Source organism: Chaetodon trifascialis, chromosome 4 (assembly GCF_039877785.1).
Source record: "Chaetodon trifascialis isolate fChaTrf1 chromosome 4, fChaTrf1.hap1, whole genome shotgun sequence".
NCBI lineage: Eukaryota > Metazoa > Chordata > Actinopteri > Chaetodontiformes > Chaetodontidae > Chaetodon > Chaetodon trifascialis.
Window position 1 is genome coordinate 5,922,321 of NC_092059.1, and position 20,803 is coordinate 5,943,123.

General features: G+C 42.8%; 2 protein-coding genes across 3 annotated transcripts; one reads left to right on the top strand and one right to left on the bottom strand.

Moving 5' to 3' along the window:
* Positions 1 to 12,053: 12,053 nt before the first annotated feature.
* On the bottom strand, positions 12,054 to 14,895 carry cts12 (cathepsin 12). Its single transcript, XM_070960625.1, has 8 exons — positions 14,852 to 14,895; positions 14,290 to 14,435; positions 14,077 to 14,196; positions 13,664 to 13,828; positions 13,349 to 13,570; positions 13,080 to 13,248; positions 12,613 to 12,718; positions 12,054 to 12,523 (listed from the first exon to the last, which is right to left on the bottom strand). Exons 1-8 carry the CDS (start codon positions 14,880 to 14,882, stop codon positions 12,424 to 12,426), a joined length of 1,059 nt encoding a protein of 352 aa, XP_070816726.1. The 5' UTR covers positions 14,883 to 14,895; the 3' UTR covers positions 12,054 to 12,423.
* A 1,313-nt stretch (positions 14,896 to 16,208) lies between these two features.
* ankrd29 (ankyrin repeat domain 29) lies at positions 16,209 to 20,773 on the top strand. 2 transcript variants are annotated; one of them, XM_070961536.1, is made up of 10 exons: positions 16,209 to 16,420; positions 16,900 to 17,010; positions 17,295 to 17,393; positions 17,935 to 18,033; positions 18,291 to 18,389; positions 18,696 to 18,794; positions 18,948 to 19,046; positions 19,343 to 19,438; positions 19,917 to 20,015; positions 20,103 to 20,773. In XM_070961536.1, the coding sequence occupies exons 1-10, from the start codon at positions 16,406 to 16,408 to the stop codon at positions 20,184 to 20,186; spliced, it is 900 nt and encodes a 299-aa protein (XP_070817637.1). In that variant the 5' UTR covers positions 16,209 to 16,405; the 3' UTR covers positions 20,187 to 20,773. The 2 variants fall into 2 exon arrangements, with proteins under 2 accessions (XP_070817637.1, XP_070817638.1); XM_070961537.1 differs by having other exon boundaries at positions 16,213 to 16,420; positions 16,900 to 17,069.
* The last annotated feature ends 30 nt before the right edge of the window (positions 20,774 to 20,803 follow it).

Below are 20,803 nucleotides of genomic sequence, written 5' to 3' on the forward strand. Positions count from 1 at the left end.
CAGTTACCTACTTTAAAGTAAGACTGACTTTTGACAGAAGACATTACACATTTTTCCTTTAACAAATGAAAAGGTGAATTCATCAGTAATAACAAGCATCACTTCTTAAGTTATTATACTTGGAGCTTTTAATGCTATGGCCTTACTTGGTCTGGTATGACCAGTGGCTTCTACTGGCTAATGTTAGCTAATATTAGCAAACTTTTCATAGATATTTCTGAGTAATTGATATTAGTGATTCAGTTTTGCTGACTTTTCTCTACTAGTTACACTATATTTCAGAATACCAGCATCTCTTCCTCCTTTCAGTGCTCCCCGGTGTTTTGCTGCTACAGCTTTATTTGCTGTGACATCACAACCAGCTGATTGGAGCTAGTGAAAAAAAGTTTGCAAAATTTAGGTCAATCCAGCTGATTTTACTGAGCAATGATGACTCCTGTCCACTTGTGCTACTGTTCCACAGTGTTTTAAAGCTCCTCTGCGTAGGATTTAGTGGCATCTATAGGTGAGGCTGCAAATTGCTACCAGCTGAAACACACCTCCCCTCACCCTCCTCTTCCAAACATGTGGGTGAGCCTAGAGGAAGAAGACTCACTCCCTTTGTTGATATGAAGAACTCATTCTAAGGTATTAAAAATGCATTTGTATTTTCACTTGATTATACGCTAACGAAAACATACTCAGCCTAAATCTTACACACTGGACCTTTGCCATTACCTTGTCAGCCATAGATGCAGCTGTCTGCTTAACAAAAGTTATACTGTGATAGGTGTTTCAAGGCAACGTTCGGTCATATTATGCATGAAACTTAAAGCAGACATGTGTCCTGCTCATCTCTTTTTACCAGCAGTGAGACTGGACATCGATCGCTGACACCAATCAGCTTCTTGTACTCGACGATTTCGGCGTTCTCTACCAGGTGATCCACACATCCTCTCAGCGGTGGAGCTGTGATGTTGTGTCTGAGATTCAAAGACATACACAGACAGAAAATGGTACAATGTGTACGATGTGATGAGCTGAAGCTGTGAATGTTGCTTGTGTGTGTTTTGTTACCTCTGTCTGAGCGGTGCCGGTAAACCCCCGATGTAATAAGACACGTAGTTTGCTTGATTGTGATCTATGGAGATCTCTTTTTGTCCATAGTACACTTTAAACCTGTCTGCAATAACGATTGCAAACTGTTGATCCTGACACAGGATACATAATCTTAGTAGATCAGTTTGTAAATAGAACAAAGTCATGCATTCAGAAAGCTTGCGCCGCTGTGAAGTTACTTATTGTAGATCATCTTACAAACAGAGACACTTTTTCAGCACTCTGACGTCTGAGCTGTCGACCCATTTGCTGTCCTCGAAGCACCAGGATGCCTCCCTCCACAAACACACAGACAAAAGACTCCTGGAACAGAAAAAAGATAATATTTCATTTTCTTTTATTATTTGACCGGTGCTTCTGTAAATCTGCTCAACTCTGTTAAAAACATCATACTTCATTTCCGATATAGAATAACAAGGCGTTTGACTCTTGGCTGGTTGTGTGAAACTTGAACAGTCTGCTCTTCGTCTTGTGCGGCTCTTTAATGGACGCCATGCCGTAACCTGTTCCGTCGTAATAATCAGACAGCTCCGTCCTTGGAATCCTAAGCAAAATGAAGAATGATTGAATCATTATTTGACCATTTCCAGTCATTCCAACCAGAGACAGTCACTGTTTGAAACACTTACTTGACAGAAGGCTGCTTTGTGACCATGTTGACGGCATGCTTGTAGTTGAACAGAGAAAGAGGATTGTCGTTTACGTAGGAGAGTTTTATCGCTCCTCTGTATTTGGGGTGATGCAGCTCCACTGGAGGCTGGAAGAATAGACATGAAAATGCCAACATGTCATGAATGGATGCGTTCACTCCACGTATTTTTAGATTTGTGGTTCGTTTGTCCAAACTAATTTCTGGCCGTTATCCTCAAATGAAGGTATTTTAATTCACCCCCCTCCTCCTGATCTTTTTCCCACAATAGGAAGATTTCGGCAAAACGCTCTGTACACTTCAGCTACAACACAACAATTATCTGTTGGATCTGTGGATTTATAGTTTGTGTCACTTAAGTATGGAAGCTCATTTGGCCAAGAAAAAAAAGTTAATGACAAAAAGTGTAAATATCAACGGCACTAATTCATTATTGAGACGCTAAGAAAGACAAACTAAGCCAAAAGTATTACGTCACCAAATCAAAATGATGACTCAACTCCAAGTTTTTGTCTTATCATCTCATGACTTTTATTTAACTCCTCAGAATGATTACTTTCTCATCATTTTGACTTAGTAAGTACAAAAATTTACTGACCATGAGTATTTTTTATTTTGTAACTTGTGAATTTTTTCTTGTCTTGGTGGAAATGGGCTTCCACAGCTACAACCCTGATTCCAAAAAAGTTGGGACGCTGTGGAAAACATGAATAAAAACAGAACGCACACAAACTGTGTTTACTGACAACAGTTTTCAGTTTACTGACAACAGTTTTCCTTGATGGTGAACGACTGAGACTTTCCAGGATGCCCCTTTCATACCCAGTCATACCTGTTACCAATCAACCTGTTTACCTGTGGAATGATCCAAACAGGTGTTTTTGGAGCTCCTGTCCCAACTTGTTTGAAACGTGTCGCTGCATCAAATTCAGAATAAGCAGATATTTACAAAAGGTAAAATGAAATAACAGCAGTGACTGGTTACCGTAAAGTCCTCGGGGTAACCGCCTACGTAGAAAACAACACTGTCTGGATCCAGTTGGAGGATGCCGGTCATCGAGTTTGGAAGGTTACGTTTGGGGGCGACGCTGACGGGTTTCTCTGATGTGAACTTCTGCGTGATGTTAACCTCAGAGTCTTGGTAAACTCTGCAGGAGTAGTCAGAGATAATCTATTAATTCCTCTTGGAGGAAGAGGAAACTGTAAGTGTGGTGGCTTCCCCATCGTACCTGTGGAAGATGACCCTGTCAAAGTCTGAGGAGTTCACACTGGTAGTTGTTATTTGGCTGGTTTCCACCTCATGGACAGCTCCACCCAACTTGTAGACACAAATCAACACATTGCTTCTGACTGCCATCCCTATGTAGTCTCCAGAAGCCTGAAAATGAAAGAGGAGCATGACAGACAAACAAAAAAACAAATGCTACCTGTCACTCAAATAAAAATTCATTCTGTATTTTAGGACAGAGGCACACTCACATTCTTGTTGCCCAGATAGAAAACAAAGCTGTCTTGTCTGCGTTTGTCCTGGCGTCGCTTGCGTCTGTTCGCGGCCTTGGAGGGATGGAGATTTAAGAGCAGATCGATGGCTGTAAACGCTTTTATGTCTTCAAGGTTTTTCGGAGGACGAAGCTCCACATGACTCTTTCCGTTGAAATTGGTGACGAGGGAGAGCTGTGAGAGGATCAGCCCAGGTAGAAATTATTGGTGTTTGTCACGACAAGCGACACATTTCACACACAAGTAGTATTTTGATCCACAGTTAAAAGAAAAATATGGATTTTATCAGCTTTAAATCATAGGCATCAGGCATGAAACACCAACTTTAAAGGAATACTTCACCCTATTAACATAGTTCCTTGTCTCCTCTATCACGTCCTTGATCCTCTGGATGCTTTCTGTCATGTTGGCACTAGGAGGCGCCTTCTCCTTGAGAGCCTCAACTTGTGTGATTTTGTTTTCCAACGCAGACAGAGTTGTGTCCAAGTTTTTCACTGAAACAGACATAAAAACAAACATAACACATCGAACCACCGAATGATTAGATTCCACCTGAAAGATGACATTTAAACAGTCTAAAAACAGGAAGAACGTGGAATACTTCAACCCACAGGTTTGGTCTGCATCAGCCAACATGTCTGAGTTCACACTGACGTTGGTTAACCTCTCCACGTCCTGGCTGATGTTCCTCAGCCTCTCTGTCATATTACTGACTGTGGAGTTAGCGGCAGATGCAGCTCTCTTCGCAGACTCTATCAGGACTTCTGTGTCATCTGAAATCAAAAATCAAAAATCCAGAATCTGCCATTTCACGTCCCCTCATAGAGGTTTAAAGTGATCCTCCGACCTCTTTTGATCTTTTTGACGTCATCGCCGGCCGTTGAGATGCCCGTTCTCAGTGATTCTCCTTTTTCCTTTCGCTCATTCACACGCTCTTTGAAGGTGTTCACTGTTTGCGACAGCACTGTTGGAAAGAAATCGCAAAGCGTTTCACTTTTGTGCTTTCAAACTTAAAAAACTGGACTTGTTAAAAAAGTTCACGCACATGTGTGGTCACTTTGAGTCTCGTTGGCTTCTGCCCATAAACGAGTTGACTTATCTTTGAGTCCTTCAGCCCTGCTGACCAGGCCTCCGTCCTAATTCATTGTGACAAAATCATATTAATATTTTTGACAAATAAACATTCATATTTGCATCAAATATTACTAACAGCACCTTGGTTACCTTTAAGGCTTGATCTGCAGCCTCTCTGGACTGATTTGCTGCCATCACTGCCTTTTCTATTACGTTTATGATGCCGTTGTGAACTCCTATGCCGATGGCGCCGAGCAGGTCAGTGCTGTTGTTAGCATTATGAAGCATTCTGTAATAACATACAGCATGATGTATTAATGTCAGCATAAACACAGCTCTCCTCACTGTCTTTATTTCCACTGCTTCACACTCACTGCTGAAACTCTGCAGCCGCTCTGCTGAGCTCCTCTGCGTGCTCCTCAGCCTTGGTCACAACATCCATTTTGGCGATAATTCGGAAGATGTCGTTTAACTTCTTAATGAGCTGCGGCTTGGCTCCATCTAGCTGAGCTGTGTTAGTCTCAAACTCCTGCAGTTAACACACAATAAGCTCAGTTTGCACTCTGTAAAACATGCCTGATGGATTCATAGATAGAACCCTGCTTACTTGTTTAACCTCCTCAAGCATTAAAAAGATGTCTGTGATGTTCTTGAGCAGATCTTTCGTCATTTCAGTCACAGGAAGGAGCGTACTTTGGTTTCTCTCCAGCTGACTGCGAAGATGCTGGAAAACGGTGATTAAAAAGAAGTGAAAACATCAGTGTGACACCACAGAGAGGATTGGATGATGTGACTGATGACAGCTGTTTCACATCACCTCCAGATGTTGTAGCATAGTATGACTCCTCAGGTTAAGGCCCTGTGTCCTGCTGCCTGTGTCCTCTGCGTCTGACAGCAGCTCAGCCACCTCCCTCAGAGACGAGTGTGACTCCATCAGAGAGGCTGTAGTCTGATTCAGTACAGCCTGGTTGGTTTCCACAGGATCTGCCATGTTCCTGATACTGTCCAACACTAAAACACAGACTCTGGATGTTATGTGTTGAGGCTGGTGTTCATTTCAAGGTGGGATATGATAATTATTGGAAGCTGGCCATTCATTTAAACAGAAAACGTAACCTTAAAGGAACAAGGACACCCAAAAGTCTGTTCATACAATCTGAGGGTACAGCTAGCCACCAGTTAGCTTAGCTTAGCTTAGCTTAGCTTAGCTTAGCTTAGCTTAGCTTAGCTTATCTTACCTTAAAGACTGGAAACAGCTAGCCTGGCTCTGTCCAAAAGAAAACAAATCTCCCAACACCTCTAAAATTCATTATTTAACACATCACAGTGAAACAAGACTCTGCCCAGCCAGGAAATAGTCTGCCCCCCGTCACAACACAACATCTTGTTTGTACACTTTTTTTTTTTTTTTGGTCTAGATTAAACAAATGAGATATCATGTGTTAATTAGTGAGCTTCGTAGGTGTTAACAGGTGTTTCCTGTTGCTCCTCTTTGTGCTAAGCTAAGCTAAGCTAAGCTAACCGGCTGCTGGCTGTAGGATCATATTTGCATTTTATATCTATTAAAAGGGTACAAAATCACATACTGAAGAAATGGTTAACTAAAGCATGACTCATGATGATTTAATGAATGAAATAATGCGGGACATATGAAATCCTGGTGCTCACCATTAACAAACAATCGACCCACTCTGGCTTTATGGAGTCATGCATAATCATCCTTTAATTCATATGCAATGATACGCGAACTTAGCTGAATTTACAAAATAAGAATAAATACATACATAAATAAACTATTATGTGACTGGAGTCCGGCTAATTTGATTTCTTGTACCACATACGGACATAAGAGAGGTACTGAGCTTCTCTTCTAGCTCTCAAGAGAAAGTAAAGACACGTATTTTCCAAAATGTCGAACTAGATCTAGTTTTTCTTTTTAAATTACTGTTATTTGCCTGCAGTTAAGCACCGGTGAGAAAGTTACAAATCTTCTCTTGCTGTAAATCAAACCTAGCAGAGATTGTGTTTGTTATGATGGTTTCAGCCTCAAAAGTATTGAATTACCAGCCTGGCCTGTCCTCTGGGAGGTGTCTTCCACTTTACACCATTTTCAAGTGAGTGTGTTCACGTTTGAGTGTAAACATCAGAGTAAGTGGCCTCTGCACTGCCTTTTATCCATAAACTGAACATAATCTCTGTGCCAGAACCACCGATTAGATCAAATCTCACATGTGTGGGCCTCCTCCTGCTCCCTGCCAGCTTCGTCTCTGTGAGCACTGCAGCCTCTCGCTCTCATTTGCTGCACGACGCGCCGAGCTTCCTCCATCATCCTGGCTGCGCTCTGTGTAGAGAGAGCCACCGTCTCTCCAGGTTTCGCCTCAGTTTGCTGCTTTATCAAATCTGACGAACCACAATAACAGAGGCGCTGCTGTTAATGATACACCTGCTGCACTTTGACTTCATTCAGTTTCCTTAATAAGCCCCAGAAAGTCTTGGGCAGGAATGATCTGCTATTCTCTGCAAAGTCTGATATTACTGAGCAAAAATGATTAAAGTTAAAGATACTTGCTTAACAATATCCATTTTTATGCATTCTGTTGAATTGAGATTTTTCATGGCTCACTTTAAACTTTGAGGACACTCTCAAAGCCTGCCTGCAGAGCAGTGGTGTCACATCACGGCCATGTAAACTCATATATCATATTGATGTTTAACTGTTGTACCTTGTATTGCTGTGAGGAGAGCTGCAGCGTCTGAGAGAAGATCCTCTGCCTTTAACTTTGTTCCATTCACCTTCTGAAACACCTTCTCCAGATACGATACCGTTTCAAGTGTCTGGAAAGTTGATTATGATGTAAAGATTGTGTCAAGGCTTCTCAGATATGTTTATGTGCATTAACTGTTTACACTCTGCACTGAAGATAAGAGAGTTCATGAACAAAACTCAGCAGTTCAACACCATCTGAACTGAAATGTAGTTAATTTACTGAAATTATCCTGATGGACCTCCTGTTTGATTAACTCAAGAAAATTCTCTCCAGGTACCTCATCAGTCAGCTGACTAAAGTCATCTCTGATAATATCCACATCAGTTTCCAGCTGTTCCACCTTTGGACGCAGGCGTCTCACAGCCGTGCTGTAGCTCCCAACAAGAAACTGCAAAACAGGGGAGGTGAGAAATACTCTGAACATGGAGAAACATTACTTTGTAATGTGAATACAACAGAGGCTGGGATCTTTTTCTTTTGGCAAACTCTTTGGGCTTTAAAGGAGAGTTCATACACGCAGATAATTAAAACCTGCATGAGCTGCACCTTGGTTTCAGAGATGTTCGCCTCCAGGTGGTGGGAGAGTGAACCAGAGCCATTTGTGACGTTCTGCAGCTGCTGCTTCAGCCGAGCAAAGGCATTGTCCACCTTTTCCACGTTGACCAGTAAGGCTGGAGTGCAGCTGTCGCATTCTGCCAATGAATACGAAGAGAGGATGAAACACAAGATATGATTATGAGTTATTATGAGTTACTGAAGGACTGTTTTTAAGATGACTCTTCAACACAAACTCACCATGAAACTGATCACCACCGCTGCTGTCACCAGAAGTGATGCACTCTGTTGATAGGAAAGTAAATGAAAGTGGATCTCATCACATTAAGGTCAGTTTAAAGTCATGCAATGTCAGTCTGTGAAAACGGCTGCATAATGTCTTCTGGGTTATTTTCTCAGCTCGGACTTGATGCCTCCAAACGTACAACAGAAAGCCTGCATTGCAAACTGGAGCATGGAGTTAACATGGGTACAAAAAAAGTCAAAAGTCAGGATATCTCTTCTTCTGCAACTTTAATTTTGACAATCCCAACATTATGGAAACCAAATATTAGATCATCTACACCTTTAAAGCAGTAACTGTAAAAGAAACTGTAATGAATGACTCTCTGTGAATGGTAATACATGGCTTTCATTGTAACTGAAAGCTATTTCTCTTAAACCTTCATTTGTGAGTATTTCTGTGAAAAACTTTATTTACCTCCAGTCAGAGAATCACAAACGTTCAAGCTGCCATCCTTACACCTGCAACGCTTGCAGCTGCCTCCATCCACCACTGGATTGCCAAAGTAACCAAATGAACATCTTAATAAAGAGTGAAAACAAGCAGAATTGTCACTGAGCAGTAGGGATTTTGGAGCACTGATAATAATAGCGAAATGTAAATGATGCTTGTGTTTGTTTATGAGTCACTTCTTGAACAGCACCTCTCACATCTGGTTCCACTGTAACCCCGTTTACACAAGCATTCAATCACTCCTGAGCCGATGTCCAGACAGGCCAGTCCAAAACTACAGAGAGAAGGGACAAGATCATCGAACCGATTGTTACGGCCGCCACCGCTCTTGTGCGTGTTTGTATGTGTTCTTGTGCTCTGCATGTATATGAGTGGTTGCAGGTGAGTGGGCGTCGAAACAGGACTCCTCCTCCGGAAGAGGACGGCAACTGGGGAGGAGCCAGCAGGTGCCCAATCCCCTGCAAGCGGTTATCTCCTGCCGGCTACAAGAGTTGTCTCAGCCTGGCAGTGGACGGCTGGCATATCGCATGACCAGTCCTCGGCACACGAGAGATTCGTTTGTTTTGTGATAGATTTGTCCGAGCTCGTGCTCACTGTGTGTTTGCTGTAACCAAACACGAACTGGGCACTGCTCTTTTCGTTGTCTGGGAAGTTATCCTTTGTACCCAAACAATTTAAAATCACTTGGGTTTAAATAAATAACTATATTAACCATTTACATCTGGTTGGGTTTTTCTTGTTACTTCCTTACCCCTAGCGAGCTGGGTCGTAACACCGGTGCAGAGCACAAATCAGCTGTAATGAAAACAGACTCACTTGTTCCTTGCAGAGGGGCATGGACAGGCATGGCAGGTCCTGTTGGCTGCGTTCCCATAGTAACCCTCTTTACAGCGTTCACAGTGGTCCCCGGTGGCGTCGAACTGACAGTTCTGGAGGTCAGCGAGATGAAACATGACATGAACAACACATTTTGTACCTGGTTTGTGGCCCACAAATGGCACAACCTTTCAGTGTGGTGTAAATCAACAACTGAACACGTGGCGTGTGTGTGTGTGTGTGTGTGTGTGTGTGTGTGTGTGTGTGTGTGTGTGTGTGTGTGTGTGTGTGTGTGTGTGTGTGTGTGTGTGTGTGTGGCCATGTATTCCTCACACTGTGGGGACATAAATCTGTTTACACAGTCACATTGTGAGGACTCACCTTCCTTGTGGGGACAAAATACAGGTCCCCAGGTCAGGGTTAGTAGTGGTAATGGTTATGGTAAGTCTCCAGGAAATTAATGTAAATCTATGTAATGTCCCCAAAAGTGATGGAAACATGACTATTGCGTGTGTGCGTGTGAACACCCACCACACACTTCCCTGTCCGCTCATCACACTCATTGGACAGTCCATTGCAGCGACATGGCACACACTGACCTCTGTCTGGTCCAGCTGGCTCTCTGTAGAAGCCAGAGCTGCACATCTGTATAAACACAGAGAGCTGAACGGTTGACTGTGGGACACTTAACACAAGTCTAACACCGCTGACCTGGACAGGAGAAACCTATCGTCACTAATCACACTGCAAAGTGATTAACTGCATGAACTGACCATAAACACTGTCAGATACATTTGCCAGCGAGGAAATACACTGTCTCCAATCCAGTTGTTAATCAGGGTGTGACATGGGGAGAAACACACAAGGTGATAGGCGCACTTCAGAGAGTGTGCTGGAAATGCAAATATGCAAGGTACCCTGATGAGGGTTTGGGCATCCATAAGATTTTCCTTTATTCCTGAGTTATAATGAAATGCATCTAATGCTGTTAGAAGCTTTATACACTCGCATTACAATAAAATTAGCTTCTCTGAAAGGGGTCAGAGCAGCTTCACTTGTAGCACTAAATGGCTGGAAAACAAATAAACATTAACAATAATGTGCAACAGAAAACCCAACAAATGGCTTACCTGAGTCAGAGCACCTGCTGCCTGGTTGCTGAAGGAAGGATCACAGAACTTTTTCTGTGTCCTCTGATGGATCTGAGGGTGTGTGTCATGCCTGCACTTTGAATGTTTCTCAGTAGAGGGACAAACTGGAGCAAAGCAAAGCAAAACCAACCACACTACGCTGCAAATCAAAGATATATTCCACTGCATTATAAGCTATTCAGGAAGTCGTGAGAACCTAGCAGTGAAAAAGGTTCCCTCTGTCTCTCAGAGAGCTCCTCCTCCTCCTCACAGGTAAATCCTGGAGCAGGTGAACCTTGGAGTTTTTTAACGCGAGACACACGAAGAAAAGCAGGACGGTAAGCAGCAGTGAGTGTGCAGCCAGCGCGCAGTGAACAGGCTCAAGGTTCAAGGTGTGTGAGGTGTGGTTGAACTTGCAGACATTATTGGGTTTTTTTGTGTGTGTGTGTGAACTGTGTTTGGTTTGAACAATGCAACGTGCGGAGAAAGTGACACAAAGTGACACTTAAAGCAAATGACTTTATTATCAATCCAGACGTTAAGACATTTTCAATTGATCTTGTAAGTAAGTAAAAATAGTTTAAAATGGTAGAAAAACATGCAAGAATATGCCACAGGAAAAAAAAAAAACTGCACCTTTTTTTGCATTGAAAGTACAAAGCAACACTTTATTTGTTCTTTCTCAGATTCGCGTTGAGGCCCAAAACACTGAGGCCACCAGGCTCAGATTTTTATTTTATGTCGTGTGCGTCCCAGCTCCACCACCCCTTCATCCCTCCCCCCTCAACATGTCATTTCAGTATCTCCCAAGTACAACTGTTACAAAAAAAGTTTTGCAGTCTGATTATTTAACAGCACAGTTAAAAACAAACAGTGAAATTCACAAGCAGGACTCCCTGGTTTACTGTTTTTGTACAGTCTACAAAATCAAAGGTGTTGCCTTATAGTAAAGAATAATTACTGCTCACAGTTAAAGCAAGACTATGTAACCTGTGGAGCAGCAGCCATTGTGGCTACAAGCTAAGGCGTCGTCACACCAGGAAGTGGACCAGTACAATGAACCCACACTTCTTTGGGAAATACTCCTGAAAGCTGGGTGACATACAGCAGAGACTTCCTGTGGGCCTGGCTGGTGAGCTTCTGTAGCTAGCAAGCTAACGGCTAATGCTATTAGCAGCCAGGAACAGGACTTTGCACTTGTTAGCCACAGTAGCTACAGGCTCAGAGCTTCATTTTCTCTTTACTGGGCTGGCATTTTGTTTGAAGGAGAAAAGTTCACACATTGTGATGAATTTGTACATTTACTGTCACTTTTAAGTATTAATTTATACTTGAAGGTACCACACAGCTCATGAGCTAATGAGCATTAGCTTCCTCTGTTTTGGGCTCCACGGTTCTCCATTCTATCAAAGATCTGTACTATCAAGAGGGCCAGCTCTTAATTAATTGTGTCAAATGTTGCAGAGATCTTCTCTAAGGAGCAAATCTATCCCGCCGTTTTTAATGCTGGTGTTAAGAGACCTTAAAGGGACGATGCTAAATGCTGAATTGTTAGCATTTAGCGGAAATGCTAAGCTACTGTAACAGTAGCACAAGTGGAGAAAAGTTATAGTGGAACGGTAATGTCAATTATACACTGAAGTAAGTTTGCTAACATTAGCCAAAATAAGCTACTGGTCAAAAAAAGCTTATAGCAAAATCAACTTTGCATTTTTAAGTGGGGGAACGTGTTATTAGTTCAGTCCAAAGTTACATAGTCTCACTTTAATTATCTAAATGGCAGTTTTTCATATATTTTGACCAATCAATAAAATGTTTGGAAGGCTAGTAGAAATCTCCGGCCACACATGCTGGTGTGTGTATATCATGTCCCTGAGAGAAGCAATGTGTTCACTATAAAAGGCTTATATGAATCTTTGAATCACAAAATATTATCTGCAGTGTCAGAAAGGTTCAGCAGAAGCTTCAGAAAATATGGATGATAGAAGTGCTTTAGAGACGATATGGGTTATATCAGCAATGACTGATTTCTGAGACCCTCTGACAGTCCAGAGTAAGAGTTTAGCATCAACACTCAACTGAGGCGTCTTATCTGAATCATAGGATAGGGTACAAGGCGTAGCTCGCGATGCCGCAAGTGTTTCTGCCGTCTCGGATGATGCGCATGTAGCCACCTTCACCCCAACTGGTGCCCCAACTAAAAAGAAGGAAACAGCTTATGAAAATGACAATGTCGTGTTCGACAAATCAGCCTTTGATATTCGACATGCAGAGAGTTCTTCTGACCTGTTTTTGATGATCCAGTAGTCTTGGCCTCCTTCAGAGCCGTAGCCAACCAGCAGCACCGCGTGGCTCAGATTGTTCGGGTTACAGCTGGGCTCATCGTATATTCCTGTAAAGGAAATTTCAAATTGATTGAAATGATGGACATCACCAAATCCTAATCTGGCTCTTTAGCTGCTAAATGCTCCACTGTGTTCACCAGCTCATTTGGCGCTGAACAGGTTGTGTGCGTTGGGTTTGTCCTAACATTTTTGCAATAAAACAATGAACTCAAAGATGCTGCAAAGGTCTGTAGAGCTGACAGCAGAGGTAAAGTCAGCTGATATTTCTCTGCATTTGTAACCATTAGCAAAATAATTCACGTAGACATTGTCATTTCATTGCTTTTTTAGTTCAAAGATATTAATCATAGCAGCTTTAAGAGATTTCTGACATAACGGTTGTTTTGAGTGAGTTTTAAGTTGATTGACCTGAGCTGTAGAACAGGAAGCTTGAATGATCTGCATCTATGGCGACTGTGATTGGACCGATAGTTGCCACGGCATCAGCCAGAGCCTGCTCATCTCCTTTGGGTATGAACCTGTAGTCTTTGATATGGGCAACTGCAAGTCTGCTTTCGTAGTAACAGGGCTGAGTATCCTGTTGAAAGAAATAGACGGCCTGAAGTTAATGGCAGGCAGGACACAGAGAAATGAACTAAGCTAGCTAATAGAGGCAGATCTAGAAGTTTCAGCCTCACCACTGAGGTGTATGGGTAGCTGTTTGACGACTGCAGCCCGTTGCTGACCACGTAATCGTAGGCGTTGGCCATCCAGGCACCACTGCACCCGTAGGTGCCGTAAGATCTGGAGCAGTCCACCAGGTTTTGTTCACTCAAAGATTCAAGACGGCCTGTCTTCTTGTATATTTGTCCCTCAATAGCTCCCGTAGTGCTGAAGGCCCAGCACGAGCCACAGTAACCCTGTGAGGAACGTTTAAAGCATACAGTCCGCTTGAAGGTGTTCATGATTCAGTCTGAATAGAACCACTGGAAGAAGCTTTGAGAACGTCTTACCTGGTCTTTCACCTCAGTGACATAACCCATGTTCCTATAGTCAACAACCCAAGCATCTAACTTCTTAGCATTGTTCCGCAGCCTTCGGGCTGAGACGGTCTTCCCTCTCATCACGAACTGGGCATCTATCACGGCACCTTGCAAAACCCGGTACTCTTGTCTTGTCTACATGTGGAGAACATAAAGAAGATTGTGTTCCAATAATACATGCTATTGATATCTACAACACATTGATGTCTATTATTTGATTGACTAATGCCATATTTGTGCCTGTATGGAGATGTTGAAATAATGCTATTATTTGATTGTGAAATTTGATTTTCTCTCTAAACTTCAGTTTGTTAATGCCATGAAAGCTTTCTTTTTACTTAAAATACCCTTGAAACACAACTGTGTGTGACACCAGTTCTTACCAGGTCTCCATATTTATTCATGGCCATCGTGAACGGCCTCATGCCCATGAAAAACCTATGATTATTGTTGTCAATCATCCGCTTGTTCTCCTCCCAGATGGCCCTCCGTTGCATGTCATCCTGCACGATGACATAAAACATTTCATGGAAAGACTCACATGAATAAGAGCATGTATGACCATATATGTATTTTTGATGTGGAGTCAGTCTCACCGATTCATCGTAGGCTACGCCATGAATGCTCTTCCAAATCTCCCACTCAGTCAGGACGGCCTCATCTGAGTCGGAAACCACAAGCTGTGGGCTGCACAGCAGGACAAAGAGCAGAGCTGCCCTCAGCAGGAAGCCGGCCTGCTGCACTAAAAGGACAAGAGCGTCATGCCATGTGTTTGTACGTATACTTAAAAAAGGGTTAATATCACAGTTTGTGATTGCTCTGTTATTTAGAGTATAATCAAAAGAATAAGTATTTGTTGTACACTAAAATTTGACCTTCTAACATTTCTATATTCAGTATACGAATGAATGATTGCAGCATGAAATCTTTGTTACTCAGTCTGACCATTGTTGCCAAAAAATTAAAAAAGGTCGAAGGGTGTTTACTGAGCAGACCTATAAAAGCCAGCACATTGTATTCTCAGACATCATACAGTCAAACCTCCTGACATTTAATGAAACTGAGCAGGTTGTATTTAAAAATAAAAGGTGCACATCCTGGATTAACTTTTTTCTAGAGCTGCACTTTATAAGAAATAAAAAGCTCTGGCCAGCTTACCTGCATGCATGTGAGTCTGATTTGTTCCCATGTTCTGAGAATGACTGGACAGCCACACAGCAACAGACTCACTGTCAACCCTCCTTATATAGCTTAGCAACAAGTACATGTTTCCACTAGACTTTACTGAATCCCTAAATCAACACTTACGGCAGCACCTGAGAGGGACATTAGTCAACAAAAATAAGATGCTTTCCTTGCTCCGCCTCAGTAATACCTCTATTATCATTTAGAGAGAGCTAAAGCTGCAATATTGTAAATCCTTCAAATACCGGTTTATAATTGACCATAACACCTGACATCAAACTTTCCAAAAGCAATGATGGAAGAAGTACACAGATCACTTTGTAAAAATGCCCTTACATTAATGTAAAAATACTCCATTGCAAATCAAAGTCCTGCATTCAAAATCCTACTGAACTCAAAAGGCAGAAATTATCAGCTAAATGCACTTAAATCATGCAAAGTAAAAGTACTCATAACGCAGAAAAGTGGCCCCTGTGAGTGATGTATTATTATGTCTGACATTATAAGGTTATTAATATAGATGCATTGACGTGCAAGCAGCATTTTACTATTGTAGACAGTCGAGGTGGAGCTGGATTTAACTATCATATATACAGTGGGGTGGTTCAGGCCCCTTCCTAATGGTCACAAATTAAACCTGAGGGATCAAGACACAAATTTATACTAATTTTGTGGACTCCACCATCTACTTAGTTACTCTCCACCACTGTTGTAAACACTTATGCATCAATGCAGAAGCAGCATTTCACTGGTGTAGCTGCTGGTGGAGCCAGTTTTAACTATTTTAAATGCAATTAGCTCATTTAGGGATCGTGCCCCTCAAAAGGGTCAGAATCTGTGAGGTCATGAGATGATTGATAGCAAAGGGAAGAGGAAAAAATAAAGTTCTGCTCAACATTTGCATCATTTCCCCCTTTAATCTTTGCATTTTTGTGAAATAATGGATCATTTGACATCTTTGGGCCTGAAACAGTTAATTAATTGAAACCAACTGTGAGGTTTAGAGCGGCAAATCAATGCTAATCCGAAAAATGACAATGGGCCCCAACTAGAAACTGTAAGGGGACACAAGCCAAAAAAGCTGTGTTTTATATGAGCTTATTGTAAATTTATGTAATGTCAAATCAAAATCTGCAAAGCATCTAAAGCTGTCAATAAATTGAGTGCAATAAAAAAAGAGAATATTTGCCTCTGAGAAAGGAGAAAGTAGATAAAATGGAAATAATCAAGTAGAGCACAAGTACACGAGATGCACTCTGAAGCACTGCTGAGTAAATGCACTCAGTCCCGCCACCTCTCTCACAGATGACTGCCTGTGCTCAGCAGCGCCCTCCAGCGGCCCGCTGCGGCCTCCGCGCAGCCCTGACTGCAGAGGATGAGCTCAGCTGACTCTCCGGCTGTTATTATGTCCGCAAACCGGCGCCGCCAACACCCAAACACAGTGCGGCAAAACAGGCGAGTGGCGCTCATCGTGGACTCTAATGAATGAGTGCGCAGGAAGAAACATGAGTCACCAATGAGGTCTGCATGATGTCTTTTAAGGTAAACCAGCCGTTTCCATCCATCAGCCTGCAGGGCCTCAATGAGAAAACAGATTACTCTCGCTTCCTGTTCATGTGTGCACTTGTTCATTTATTTAACGGTGTGCTGCATTTTATTGTAAAGGAAACCGGTGTGAGCTGGAACTGAATTGGCTGTGTACGGACTTTAATGCAATCACACAGTCTAGCTCTGTGTGTGCGTGTGTGTGCGGGTATAATAGTGTATCATATGGCCTGTGGTCCATCAGCTGCAACTACAAGTCCTATAAATGTTTACCTCTTAATGGTGGTGGGCCTACTAGAATTTCACACCTGTGCAGTGTGAACTGTGAACTGATTGATCTCATTCATACCTATACACTTAAAACCTATAAACCTATACACCTGTACTGTTTCTATTGGCTGTACTCTACTGTCAGAGTGTATAATACTATAATGGTGGTTTAAGGTCAGTGGTTGTTGTGTGTATTTACCCTCCAGAAGGAAACACCCCTGGCTAATGCTGTGTTTTGGGCAGCGAGGAAGGGGAACTTGGCTCTTCTTCAGCTGCTGCTCAACAGTGGGCGTGTGGACGCAGACTGCAGAGACAGTGTAGGGACGCTGCATGTCCTGGCTGCTCAGCTGCACGCTTTAACCATAACCCACCTGTGGTAGGGAGACAGAGACCTTACCTCTGTGGTGCATGTGTGCCATCAAAATTTCACAAGCATTTCATGTTTTGTCTCATCATAATAAAGGGTGAGGGTTTCATGTGTTCAGCTGGAAAATCTGTAGATTTTAGCTGTTTCATCTCCACATTTAAAGCACTTTTCAGCAGGTCATCCACAGTAAAACACCAGAGGTTGCTTAATTATGGCTGCCGTGTGTCTTTTCAGTACGGCACGACAGCGCTGATGGTGGCGTCGTACAGCGGCCATTATGAGTGTGTCAAAGAACTTATCATGCAAGGAGCCGACATCAACTACCAGAGAGAGGTATGATGGGAAAATAACTGGCTAGCCCTTAGCGGCAATTTAAGATTTAGAGACTGAAAGTTACAGTGAGTGTGAGAGGTTACCAGGTCACCAGCAGGGCCTCCAGGAAGTCACCGTTCCCAGCCAAGAAATAGTCTGGCGTAAAAATCCCATAAAACCTGATAGTGCTAGCAGGCTGATTTATTTTTAGTGTTAGACTGAGTCAAGCTAGCTATTTCCAGCCTTTGTGCTAAGCTAAGCTAATCTAAGCAGCTGCTGGCTGCCAAACGAGAGTCCAGGAAGTCACTACTTTGAGCCAAGAAATAGTCCGACTGCAAACTGTCATTTTTACACTCCAGTTTTCTTGTCGGGATTAAACAAACAAGTTTCCTGTCGTTGTGCTAAGCTAAGATAAATGGCTTCTGTTTGGTGTACTGGCCAACAAGACGAAATCCAAACCCAGGCCTTTAATTGAATATGTGTCTCGTCTATTCCTCATACAAACATGAAAAGTTGTTTTCAGACTAATGACAGCAGAATCTATTTTTATCGTCCGTTCCAGACAGGTTCCACCGCCCTGTTCTTCGCCTCCCAGCAGGGTCATAATGACATTGTGAAGCTCCTCTTAGAGTTTGGTGCCTCCACTGAATTCCAGACAAAGGTACGCAGCAGAGCACAATGACGTGTGTCACGATCTTTATAACACTGGGTGTGATGGAGAGCGCCGTGATGCTATCATGTCATTCACAGAGCTTTATGCAGATAAGACAGAGACAAATATGATGCATGAAAATATGCTGCCCAGGCTGCTTTTCCCAGACATTAGAGCTGTTCACTCCACAGCCTCCAACTCGCCGCCGTGACCAGCAGTCATTTTCTCCCCGCCAGCTTGTTTCTTGTGTGTTTTTTTCGTGGCAGGACGGCGGCACAGCCGTGACCGTCGCCTCTCAGCACGGACACTCCAAGGTGGTGGAGACCCTGTTGAAGAATGGAGCCAATGTTCACGACCAGCTGAACGTGAGCCCCCTTTGCACGCCCTCTCGCTGTCGGCAACACAGCGGTTAGTTGCACACAGTGTCCCAGCAGCTGGAATCCAGCCTCTCAGGTTTCTGCAGACTGCTGAGTCAGACACGACTGACATTTGGCAGGATTAGTGCCTGTCGTTAGCCAAGAGAAAATAACCCGAGGGCACAAACATACATTTATAAAACAGCAGTAATATAATAATATGTTAATAATACACTTTTTGCTCAGCTGGGAGCTTTTCTGACTTGTTGTCAGCAATCCAAGCACAGTGTGTGAGATGATTCTTGTGTTTTTCAGGACGGTGCCACCTCTCTGTTTCTCGCTGCCCAGGAGGGTCATGTGACTGTGATTCGTCAGCTGCTTTCATCTGGTGCCAAGGTCAACCAAGCGAGGGAGGTAACGTCCTCACCGCTTTTGCACATGTAGAGATTTAAAGGACACGGTCGCACCTCCTCTTTCTCAGGGACTCTAATGTCCTTCTTTTTCACCTCCTCCCTCCTCTTATGTCCTTCATCGCTGCATCCCTCTCCTCATCCCTGTCCTCTCCAGGATGGCACTGCCCCCCTGTGGATGGCAGCTCAGATGGGTCACAGTGAGGTGGTGAAGGTGCTACTCTTACGTGGCGCAGATCGGGATGCTGACAGAAAAGTATGTAGTCACTGAAGTGCACATGAAGGGATTATTGATTGGTGTCGTTTAGTCTTCTTCGTCACAAACAAGACTAGTAGGTAGCCCTCCTGTCCAAAGCGTCCAAATGTCTTCTGTTACTGGATTCACACGCTGCACAGACCCTCTCACTCTCAGAACATCTTAAAGTTTAAAGACTTAATCTGCCAATGACGACCATGTGACATACTCAAAAGCCTCAGAGCAAGTGAGTAAGAGGACCTTGAGTGGAGATTGCTTCGTTAAGTAATTGTACGCTTTCTCTGCTGTCTTTTGAGGACGGATCAACGGCGCTTTTCAAAGCAGCTTTTAAGGGACACAGCAGCGTTGTCGAGGAGCTTCTCAAGTTTTCTCCTTCTCTTGGCCTTCTCAAGGTAGACGATGCTGCCAATGACTGTGACCGTCTGGGAAATGCGCCTACTCGCTTTCTTGCAGAGGGTTAAATGAGAAGATAGAAACCACTCTCATGTCTGTACGTCTGTACTGTAGCTACCACAGGAGACCGTTAGGTTGGCATGCAAAGAGACTCCAGGAGGTCACAGCTCCCAGCCAAGACATTGTCTGGCACATGACCTCCGGTAAAACCTCAGGTGTCATTTTTTTCTTATGCTAAGCTAAGCTAACTGGCTGCTAGCTAAAGCTTCTTATTCATCATACAGACATGAGAGTGGTATCGATCTTCTTATTTAACTCTGGGGAAGAAAGGGAATAAACGTATTTTCCAAAATATCAAATCAGTCCATTAATACTGAGCGTGCAGCACTGTATAAAGAGTAGGTCTGTATTTGTTAATACCTGAGAATACAATACCTCTCCTTAAGTTTTATGAATATCTTGATTTGTTATCTCCAGAATGGCTATTCTGCCCTGCATGCTGCTGTTATGGGTGGAAATCTTCGAACTGTCCTGCTGCTGCTTGGTGCCAACGCAGACCCGACTCTACCCAACAAGGCAAGGCGCTTCAACATGCAAGATGAGATGAGAGAAAACAAGTCGAAAACTTCAGCATGTAAGCTTTTTCTCATGTGTGTTTTGCAGAATAATGAACTCCCTGCAGACCTTACAAAGAACGAACGCATCCTGAAGGTTTTACATCCAAAAATCTTAAATGGAGACAGTTGATGACCACCCAGTCCTGCCCTCATGCCTGAAAGAAAACATCAACGCAGTGTCAAATCTACTCAACTACAATATGTACTGTACATGGTGCTTGCATTTGAAATGAAGCTGTCAAATGTTGAATAAACCTGGACTAAATCTAGAGCGACACAGTGTGCAACCGAAATGTGTACGTCCGCCATGTGCATCGTCTCCTTTACGCCGTTGCTCTACAGTATAAGCATTTATTTTTGTTGACCCCAGGTGTTGTAAGGTTTCTGGATATTTTGCACACTTTTTATTTGCCTTTTTAATAGATGTAATAAAGTGTAAATTTGTTAATCAATCCGTAAATGGCAGTCTGCATGTTTATTTAATGCATGAGGATCAAATAATTTTACTTTGAAAAGTCACATCCTTTTTTTATTTTTTTTCTGAAAATAACTATTATTTTGATGAAGTAATAAACAGATATTACGTGTTTTAATAATTTGATTTAGTTATAATGGCGAACATCCACTTGAAGACCTTATTATCTGATACACCTGTCTGACACAAAACTCACCTGTATTGTGGATAAATTAAATTAATTTACTTTGTTTTCTTAGGTCAAATAATTGATGGTAAATTCTTGGATAACC